Source organism: Arachis hypogaea, chromosome 17 (genome assembly GCF_003086295.3).
Source record: "Arachis hypogaea cultivar Tifrunner chromosome 17, arahy.Tifrunner.gnm2.J5K5, whole genome shotgun sequence".
Taxonomy (NCBI): domain Eukaryota; kingdom Viridiplantae; phylum Streptophyta; class Magnoliopsida; order Fabales; family Fabaceae; genus Arachis; species Arachis hypogaea.
Genome location: NC_092052.1, coordinates 11,656,716 through 11,667,763, shown reverse-complemented (window position 1 = coordinate 11,667,763; position 11,048 = coordinate 11,656,716). Strand labels below are relative to the sequence as shown.

Genomic DNA, 11,048 nt, shown 5'->3' with positions numbered 1-11,048 from the left:
TATAAAGGAGATTGTTGGTTGTGTGTGGAGGGTGTGTTACTAAAAAACAATTTCTCTTGTACTTTTTGCCTAGTTTATGGCCTGCATAATAGGGCGGAGAAGCTTGTTATGTGGGAAGAGCTGAGCTTCTTATTTGGGTTATGTCAAGTCTCGCTTTGCTACTTGGGGGATTTTAACGAGATAACTCATATGGAAGAGAGAAGGGGAGCTACTTCTTTGACGGTGTCTGCAGCTGAGTTTAAATCCTGGATCCAAGATATGGAGCTAGTGGACTTAGCAATCTCTGATCGCTTGTTCATCTGGTTCAGAGGGCAATCATGCAGTCGAATTGATAGGGTCTTGGTTAGCTTGGAGTGGTTAGAAGTGTTTCCTGAAACAAGGCTACGAGGTGGACCTAGAGGGCTATCTGACCATTGTCCATTGATTATGGAGGTCTCCCGGATTAGAGGGAGGCCTAGACCTTTTCATAGTTTGGACCCCTGATTTACTCATGATGGGTTCTTGAGGATGGTAAAAGAGGAATGTAGGAGTTTAGGGGAGGTACAGTTTATGGACAAGTTAAAGGCTTTGGCAATGCCACTGGGTAGATGGCATAAAGAGCACTTTGGGGGCATAGACACAAGGATCACACAGTTTGAAGATGAAATAAAGAAAATGGATGACATGGTTGGTACTGGAGTGGCTGATGGGACTATTGAAGCAAGGAGAAAGGCGCTTGTGAGCTTCTGTAGAAGGTGGTATATAAGAAAGGAGCTACATTGGAAGCAGATGTCAAGATCTCAGCATGTGAAGGAGATGGACAAAAATACCCGCTATTTTCACAATTTAGCCTCAGCGCGAAGAAGGTCCAATCAGATTGATCCCTTACTGGTAAATGGGAGGTTGGTCAGGAATCAAGCAAGAATCAAGATTGCTATCCGAGACTTCTATAAGGAGCTATACCACCAGGAGCCTTTGCCGATTATTGGGTTCAGGGATGGGTTGGTAAAGCAAATTCTTCCGGAAGAGGCAACAGAGGTAGAGCTGATGCCAACTACTGAAGAAATAAAGGAGGCAGTTTGGGATTGTGAGTCAACAAAGGCACCAGGCAGTGATGGGTATAATATGAATTTTATAAAGAAGTGTTGGGAAGAATTAGGTGGAGAGTTCCTGGCGCTGTGAAAGGGTTCTTCTAGTCAGCAAAGCTTCCTAGCGAATCGAACGTCACTTGGGTAGCGCTGGCGCCAAAGTTTACTGGAGCCAAAGAAATAAAGGATCTTCGGCGGATTAGTATGGTGGGTTGTGTCTATAAGGTCATTTCTAAGGTTTTGGTTTGGAGGATGCGGCGGGTAATGCCGGGTCTGGTAGGAGAGACTCAGAGCGCTTTGGTGAAGGGTAGAAAAATACACGATGGGACTTTGATCACCTGTGAAACCGTGCATTGGCTGAAGGCATAGAAAAAGAACTCCGCGATAATAAAGCTAGATTTCCAAAAGGCTTATGATAGAGTCAAGTGGGGCTTTGTGGATATTGTTTTACAGAAGATGGGTTTTGGTCAGAGATTGAGAGGCTGGATTAAGGAGTGTGTCTGCTCTACTTCTATGTCGGTACTTGTCAATGGATCACCTTCGAAGCCGTTCAAAATGGAAAGGGATTTGCGATAAGGAGACCCGCTATCTCCATTCCTGTTTGTTCTAGTTGTTGATGTTCTTCATAGGATGATTGGAGAGGCAGTCAGGAACGGCCGTATCTATCCACTACTGGTTGGTAAGGATAACATTGAGCTATCTCACTTGCAGTTTGTGGATGATACTATTCTCTTCTGCCCACCTGATGAGGAGACCATCAGAAATTATCAGCGATTGCTTCGGTGCTTTGAACTGATGTCTGCATTGAGAATCAATTTTCAGAAGTCTAACATCATTCCGGTAAATTGTGATAGGCTGTGGACCCGTAGAATGTGTCTATTATTGGGTTATACGGAGGCTTCATTACCAATTAGATATCTGGGCATTCCCCTGGGAGCAAATCTGAGACTGGTTAGGACATGGAAACCAGTGATTGACAAGGTCGAAGAAAAGCTGAGCTTATAAAAAGTTAAGACCCTCAACAAAGCAGGCAAGCTGGTCCTCATTAAGTCGATTCTAAGTAGCCTACCTATTTACTACCTCAGCTTGTACAGGATGCCGAAGACAGTGGCAGAGAAGTTGATTTCATTACAACGCCAGTTCTTGTGGAGTACGGAGGAGGGGAGGCAAGGATTACCACTCGTGAAGTGGAAAGTAGTAATGACTCCAAAGAAGGCAGGCGGATTGGGAGTTGGTGATGCAGTTATTCGAAATACAGCATTGTTGTTTAAGTGGTGGTGGAGGTTCTCAAAGGAAGAATGTCCCTTATGGAAGAAAGTGGTTTGCTCTTGTACCCACATGGATCCTGCTGTGATGCTGCGCGACCAGCCTGTCCCCAAAAGAGGGGGTCCTTGGAAGGATATCTGTCAGCTACATATCCGCGAACCGCAGTTGAGAGAAAAGATGATTAGCGGGTTGTTGATGGACCTCGGGAGTGGCAGAACAATCCGATTTTGGGAGGATAGCTGGCTACCTAATGGGGTATTGAAAGATATGTTTCCTAGGCTCTACTCGGTTTCAACCTTTAACGGTTCAGTGGTAGGGGATTGTGGGTTTTGGGATGGGTTAGACTAGATTTGGAGCTTTTAGTGGAGGAGGGAGTTGTTCCAATGGGAGTTGAATTTAGTTAACTAACTTCATGAGACCTTACACACAATCAAGCCCACAGCTGAGAGAGAGGATAGCGTGGTGTAGAAATTTGATAAAACAGGTGTTTATTCAACTAAGTCCTTTGCCCAGGCGCTGTATGAGGAAGTTCTACTGGAGGAAGTCACAAGTTATAGCTTCACGAGTGCTGTTTGGAAAGGGTTCGTCCCCCCGAGGATTGAGCTCTTGTCCTGGTTTGTGTTGATCGGAATGGTGAATACTAAGGACCGGCTGGGTAGACTACATGTTATTGATCAGAATGACACTTTGTGTGTGCTATGTTGTAAGTCTGAGGAAATTGCCTTTCATCTGTTTCTTGGTTGTGAGATTACATGGCAGGTGTGGTGTGCTTGGCTATTTGCCTTTGGAAAGAGTCGGTGCTTGCCAGGTACTCTAAAGGCCCACTTTGAAAGCTGGACGACCTCAGTAGCAAGGAAGGTTGATAGAAAGTGGTGGTTCATTGGGTTCTTTGCTGTTGTTTGGACAATCTGGCTAGAAAGGAATGGCAGGCTATTCCGAAATCATGCTTCAGGTGTGCTGGTAATTATAAATAAGTCGTTTGAGTTTGCTGAGGAATGGATTGGTGGAGAGTCCTGTGGTTGTTGATGGCCTTGCCAAAAATGACTAGGGGTTGTTTAGTATCTAGATTATTCATGATCTTTGTAGCACCTTTTCACTGCTCCACCCTGTTGTGTTGAGCTCCCTTTAATTCAAAAAAAAATATTTAGTTGATTAATGTCGTTACTACATGACATTTTTTCCTAGTCTTCTTTTCCTCTTTTCATCAACTTCTTAATTTCTCCGCGGTTGCTCTAATGTCCTTCTCATCACTCAAATGGTGAATTTGGCAAATGAAGTTGTGTGGAAATCACTAACAAAAAATGTGCTATTTATAGCCATTATGGTTTAGTTTGCGCTAAAAGCGAAAACACATACTGATTAATTTATTTTATTTAAATAAAAAAACAATAATTTAATTATGAGGATACATATTAGTGCATGACTAATGTTCATGTTTGAGACCAAAAAAGAAATTTTGGTCTTGTTCCTGTGTGGATACCTGGAGGGGAGCTTGGCTACTGAGGGTCGACGTCGAGTTGTTATCTTCAGTGTCGATCTATGAGCCTTGGGATAGTCCGAGCTTTCCGCCTAGAGAGATGTCCAATCGTGCAGAGTATGAACAAAGAAAAAGGGGATAGTGTACCTGCAAAGGCACTCCGAAACTTAAGTTAGTATTGAGAATTCAATGTGTTCTTTAGGATAGAAGATCATACCTTTTTATAAGTGGAATGAAATAGGTCGGTTATATTTCTGCTTTATTTTCTGAATTGAAGAGTAATAATAAGGTTTAATGAGTGATGATGTCTGGTCGGACGTTTTGATTCTAGGATGTAGGACGTTGAGCTCAGTTGTAACGCGTAACACCGAACTATGCTGCATTTTTCCGAGTTATTATGACTCATAATGCCGAGTTATGACTTGATATTTGTAGCGGTTGGATCATAGCCCCCAAGCTTAGCTTGGGAATGTATTTAATGAAGCAGGTTGAGCTTATTAATGAAACATAAGTCGGTTATTGAGCGAGTAACTCGGCCAATTGGGTTAGGCCTTGTAGTCCCCAGTTCAAATTGCTTTATTAAACAGTTAATGATGGTAAATGGTGGTGTGAGTATGAGAGAGACAGAATTAAATGCACGTGCGTGGTTCTAATGTCCCTCACGTTTTTTGATGTAACTGATTGATTGAGGGGAGTGGAATTGAAAGAGTTGGGTAAAGTGTGTTTAATTAAAACACTTTTGGAATCCTGAAGGTTTTCACTTTGGCTCCTTTTCTCTTTCTTGTTTATCAGAGACGTTTTGAAGCAATATGAGTAAAAGAAGTATGCTCTAATTTCTTTGTTTTTCCTCCTACATTTGTTTGCTTTTGTTCTTCTTCTTCTACATTTGTTGGTTGCTGATGGGTTTCGAAAAGGAGAAAAAAGAGAAGATTGATTGGTCATATGATTAGGTGAATGAGGACGTGGGGAGTCGTGCATCTCTGTTTATGGATGAAGATGTTGTGAAGCAGATTGATAGTAGTAGGATTGTTAGGTAGGTTCTGGGGTTCGGGTGTAGCTACTTTCCTGTTCTTTAGGTGACAGAGTTTTTCACAGAGGGGAGGGTTTTGAGCATTTCTATATGTATAGTAGCGTTTTGAAGAAATTGAGGATGAAGCTTCCGTTTACAGACTTTGAGTGTCCGGTGTTAAAGCAGCTAAATTGTGCACCTTCCCAACTTCACCCTAATGGCTGGGCATTTCTTTGTAGTTTTGAAATCCTAATGGAGTTTTTGGAGGAGAAACCGACAGTGGAGTTATTCTTTTCATTATTTCAAGCCAAAGGAGTTTGGAAGGGGGGTTAGGTGAACTTGAATAGTTCACCCCGATTTGTTGTTTTCAAACTTTACAAATCCTCCTTTAAAAATTTCAAGGAAATGTATGTGAAGGTTAGAAATGCTGAGGGAGAGTTCCCTTTTTATATGGATGAGCATTTTGGGGAGAAGTTTTCTGTCTGGTGGTGTTCGGAGCCTCAGAGTATTCTAGTCCCAGAAATTATAAATGCAAGGAATGAGTGCATCATAGAATACTTAATCAAAGCTGTTGATCAGAAAGAGTTAATCTTGATGTTTGACTTGCTTCAGTGGGAGGATAATAGAGATGCCGTTATAGAGTATTTAGGTGAGAGTTTGAATATTTGTGTTATGAATGAGGTCGAGATATGTTGTTACTGTGTGTTTTGGCTTGTTTTCTAGGAGAAAAATATCCTGGAGTGTCTGCTGCGACTCTGAGGGCGCGAGTAAAAAGCAAAAATTTGGACAAGGAGAGGTCGTCCTCTAAGGTTGACAAAGCCGCTGGTGTTGGCAAGGTTAACCATCCCAAGCCGAGGAGGAGAAAGGTTGTTCTGAAGAAGAGGAAACATGATGTGGTTGATTTGTCTGATGAGTCCGAGAATATTCAGGACGAGGTTCCAGCGGAAGAGCTTGATTTTTTTTTTTAAATCAAAAGAAATTGCATGATGTGGCCGAGCAAAGTGATGGGTCGTCGCTGTGGGGGAAGGATTTTCCATTTATGGTGGTGACAGACGAGGTGTGTCAGGGGCCGTCGGATATCACATTGGCTGGTGAAGTCGGTGATGTGGTCATTGATCAATATATGTCGGTATGTATGTGATTTTAGTTTTGTCAATTATGTTTTGGGTAGATATCTATGTATCAATTGCTATGTCTCTGAAGGTTATTGGACTTCGGCTTGCGAGCTTAGGGCGCAGCCAAGAGAAAAAACATCGGCAAGTTGCCAAACAGAAGCCATATGTAAATTTGGAGGAACAGTGGAAGATGTGAGAAAGAAAGAGGTTGATCTCTCGAGTATGAGTACTCGGATGGTAGAGTTGACTGCTGAGTTGAAAAATATAGAGAAGAGCAAGGAGACATCAATCTTAGATTCTTTTATTGAAGGGTTTGAGCGAGCTTCTCTTCAAGCCAGGTTCCTAGCTCCTAACGTGGATTTTGGTATGATGGATCCGGGCAAAATTGTTCGGGATGGAGCCATGGTTGAGGATGATGGTGCTGAAGAGGAGGAAGGTGAAAATGTTGGGCAGTAACCCTAGTTTCATAATTCATACATCTGTATATTTTGTTTAAACTTTGTAATAGTGGTTTAGTAAAAATTGTTTGCTCTTAAAATGAGCACTTTTACTGTTTATATTTTGGATGTTTTTGCTGCCAGTTTGAAGTGGGCATTTTATTTTTCATATGGTAAAATGTTGTGTTGCATCTTTTGATTTATAAGTAGGATTATCTGTGAGGTACCCTGTAATAGGTGTAGGATAGGATATGTCAGATAAAGTAGATGCAAGTTGGGTATAATGAGTTTGTTTTCATCCTTGCCTTGTTTGTTTGATCGATTTGATGGGTTAGATTCGGCCAATTTACGCTGATGGGTAATGACCGAGTAGGCTGTGTATGAATAGTTATTGGATATTTGTTTGATTGGCATAGTTCGATTGATCAGACTCGGAATATAGATCGGCTACATGGTAAAGTCTGATTAGTCGGATTCAGAGTATTGGTAGTATATTTGGTTAAAGCTGAATGATCATCTGTTTGTTTGATCGTTAAAGTCCGAATTGAATAGAACTCGGCTGTTCATTTGACTGGTGAAGTCCGATTAGAATAGAGCTCGACTGTTCATTTGACTGGTGAAGTCCGAATAGTTAGATTCAAAATAGAGTTTGGTCGGATAATAGTATAAATTCGGAGATAAGAAAAGGTACTTAATATGATAATTAATCTGATGAAAACAGGAAACTTATATATGTTAACAAACCTTTGGTTACAAAGGTGTAGGTAGGTGAGCCTCGTTAAAACCTCTCCCAGCAAAACCCGTTTTGGAAAAAATATTGGTAGTAGGAAAAAGAGTACTCGCCTGTCCCTGGCTTTTAACTGTAATATAACTTTAAAGATGATACATTCCAAGTGTTAGGCAAATCATTACCATCTAAGGTTTGTAATTAGTAAGCTCCATTGCCAATGACTTTTATGATTCGGTAAGGGCGCTCCCAGTTAGCTGCTAGTTTGACATGGCTTGATGGTTTCGTGGCCTGTTTGGTTCTTCTGAACACAAGGTCGTTTACTTGAAAAGACCTTGGGTGAAGTCTTTGATTATATTGCCGAGCTATGCGCTGTTGCATAGCTAGGTGTTTGATTGCTGTGGAAGATCTAACTTCTTCAAGGAGGTCCAGTTCAGATTGCTGGGATGTGTATTTTGTAGTATGGTCGGCCATTTCAATGCGCAATGAGGATTGGGAGATCTCCACGGTAATATTGCGTCGGAACCGTAGACTAATCGAAAAGGTGTTTCCTTTGTTGTTGAGTGGATGGTGGTATTATATCCCCATATGATCTCTGGGATGAGTTCGGCCCAAAGCCCTTTGGCGTCGTCGAGTTTCTTTCTTAAGGCATGTAAGATGACCTTATTCGCGGCCTCTGCTAGCCCATTTGTTTGTGGGTCCTCTACTGATGAAAAATGCTGGTTGACCTTTAGATTCTGCAAAAAGGAGATGAATTTTTTATCGACAAACTGGTGTCCATTATCAGTGATAATGTGTCGTGGTATGCTGAATCGATAAATAATATGCTTCCATACAAAGAAGATCATTTGTTGTGAGGCGATCTTTGCTAAGGTTTGTGCCTCTATCCATTTTTAGAAGTAATCAGTTGCTACTATTAAAAATTTTATCTGGCCGGCCGCTAGGGGGAAAGGGCCGAGGATGTCGAGCCCCCATTGGTTGAACGGCCAGCTTACCTCGGAACAGTGTAGTAGTTCGGCTGGAAGGTGGGTGATCGGACTGTGTTTTTGGCAGTTGTCACAGCTTTTGACTTTTGTTTTACAATCTTGTTGCAACGTCGGCCAATAGAAACCAGCTCGGAGGATCTTTGAAGACAGGCTCCAAGCTCCGAGGTGTGTACAACAGATACCTTCATGTGCTTCGGCAAGTACAAGATCGACTTCTAATCTGCAAAGACATTTTAGTAAAGGACGAGAGAATCCTCGTTTATATAGGCAATTGTTATAAATTGTAAAGAATGAGGCTTGTCGGCGAAAGTGCCGAATTTTTTTGACTTTGCCTGGCAAGATTCCTGTTCGAAGATAGTTTATGTATGGTGTTCTCCAATCTGCATCCTGCGTTCCACTTAGAACTACTGTTAATTCTATATTGGTTTAAGTAAGGTAGATCAGTGAAGAGATGAATTATTTCTTTGGGTGCTGGCGAGCTAAGAGAGAATGTCAGCTCGACTATTGTTCTCCCGAGGTATATGTTCAATGTGACATTTATGAAATTTTGAAAGTAAAGTTTGAACAATTGCTAGGTATTTGGATAATAAAGGGTCTTTTACCTGGTACAGCTCGTTTACCTGCTAAACAATGAGTAGAGAATCACAGTATACCTTAAGCTCGGCTATATTGAGATCAGAAGCTAGTTTGAGGCCGGCAATAAGAGCTTCATACTCACTCTGGTTGTTGCTCGCCTTGAAGGAAAAGTGTAGCGAATGCTCAATGACGTTACCATTTCCATCATCGAGGATGATCCCGGCGCCACACCCGTGTGGGTTAGAGGAGCCATCTACATACAAAGACCATTCTGGTGAACTTTCGGCGATGTCCAGTACTGTGAATTCGGCAATGAAATCAGCCAAAAATTGAGATTTGATAGATGATCATCCTTGGTATCTGATGTCAAACTCGAAAAGTTCGACCGACCATTTTACTAGTCGGCCAGCTAGTTCTGGTTTCTGTATGACTTGTCTCAAAGGTTGATCCGTCCGAACATGGATGACATGACTCTGGAAGTATGGCCGGAGTCTCCTTGCCGAGAAGACAAGAGCTAAAGCCAGCCTCTCAATGCTCAGATAGCGAAGTTCAGCATTCTATAGTGTTTTGCTGCTGAAATAGATCGGCAACTACTGCTTTTGCCTTTCTGCAATAAGAGCGGAGCTTACTGCCCAGTTAGTCATAGATAAATATAAGAATAATGGTTTCCCTTTAGGGAGGGTTTGTAAAATTGGTGGTTTTGAAAGAGTTTCTTTGATGGTTGTGAATGCTTATTCACATTCATTGCTCCATTAGAAATCCTTTTTCTTTTTTAAAGTTTGGAAGAAACATAAAGACTTAGAAGCTAGGCAAGGTAAGAAACGAAAAAGTGCAGCAAGTCTCCCTGTCAACTGTTGGACTTCTTTGATAGTTTGTGGGCTTGTCATATCTAAAACAGCTCGGCACTTTTTTGGATTTTCTTCAATACCTCGGCTACTGAGCATGAAGCCGAGGAATTTGCCACTTTGTACGCCAAATGCGCACTTCTCGGGGTTTAAACGCATGCTGTATTTTCTTATTTGACCGAAGATTTCTGCGAGGCCATCAAGGTGGTTGTTGTCGATTTTCGTTTTGGCGACCATGTCGTCAACGTAGACCTCAATGTTCCTGCCAATCTGTTGGGCGAATACTTTGTCCATTAGGCGTTGATATGTTGCACCTGCATTCTTAAGGCCAAACGGCATCACTTTATAACAGTAGTTTCCATATTCAGTAATAAAAGCTGTCTTACTTTGATCGGATGGATGCATTTGGATCTGGTTATAGCTAGAGTATGCATCCATAAAGCTAAGTTTTTCATAACCAGAGGTATTATCAACTAAGCAATGAATAGATCGTAAAGGATAGGACTCTCTTGGGCATGTTTTGTTGAGATCGGTGAAATCAACACACATGTGCCATTTACCATTGTGTTTTTTCACCATGACGACATTTACTAACCATGTTGTGAATCTGATCTCTTGAATGAAGCTGGCATGGATGAGCTTCTTGGTTTCTTCCAGAGAGGCTTGTTTGCGGTCATGACCTAGGTTTCGCTTTTTCTGTGCTATAGGTCGGATAGAAGGATCTAATACCAGTTTGTGGGATATGACAGATGGGTCAATTCCTGGCATGTCTGCTGGGGTCCAAACAAATAGGTCGACATTTTGTTGTAGAAATGTTCATAATGAGGCCTTCTCTTCTGAGCTTAGTGTGGATCCCGCATAAGTGAACTTTTCCGAGCTATCTGTGAAATAGATTTTATGCAGGTCTTCGGTCGGGGTTGGTCTTTCGAGGCTTCTTGCCTTGGGATCAAGGTCGGCCAGGACTGGTAGTTTGGCTTTGTTACTGATACTGTTCACGTGGGCTTGCATACTTTGATTTGGTTTTTTGAAACTGTTGTTGTAGCATTCTCTGGCTTCTCAGGCATCACTGTGAATAGTTGCAATTGTATTATCCTGCAAAGGGAACTTAACACAGAGATGAATTGTAGAAATAATGGCACCAAACTTATTTAAAAAAGGTCGGCCAAGTATCAAATTGTAAAGACTAAAACAGTCGACGACTAAGTATTGAATATCCGAAGTTTTTGATAATGGAACCTCACCCAGTGTGGTTTGGAACCACACAGACCCCATAACCGGGACCCGCTCACCTGAGAAACAGACCAGGTCCCAGTGGAAGGTTGGAGGATGTTGTTGCTTAGTTTCATCTTCTGAAATGTGGAGTAAAAGAGAACATCGACACTGCTCCCAGGGTCCAGTAAAACCTTTCTAACTAGGAGATCTCCGAGCTGTAGGGAAATCATGACCGGGTCGTCTAGATTTGTTACGTTATTGTTAAGGTCGGATGTCTGGAATGTTATCTGAGGAAAATATGGAGGTGTCTGCTGTTGATGTTTATCGGCTT

At 41.9% G+C, this 11,048-nt stretch overlaps 1 protein-coding gene across 1 annotated transcript; it reads left to right on the top strand.

The window, feature by feature from the left end:
• The first annotated feature begins 507 nt into the window (after positions 1–507).
• LOC112762806 (uncharacterized) lies at positions 508–1,161 on the top strand. Its single transcript, XM_025808643.1, has one exon. The coding sequence runs from the start codon at positions 508–510 to the stop codon at positions 1,159–1,161; it is 654 nt and encodes a 217-aa protein (XP_025664428.1).
• Positions 1,162–11,048: the final 9,887 nt, after the last annotated feature.

Coding starts and splice junctions, on each gene's coding strand:
- LOC112762806 (XM_025808643.1), top strand. CDS start 508: ATGGTAAAAGAGGAATGTAGGAGTTTAGGGGAGGTACAGTTTATGGAC.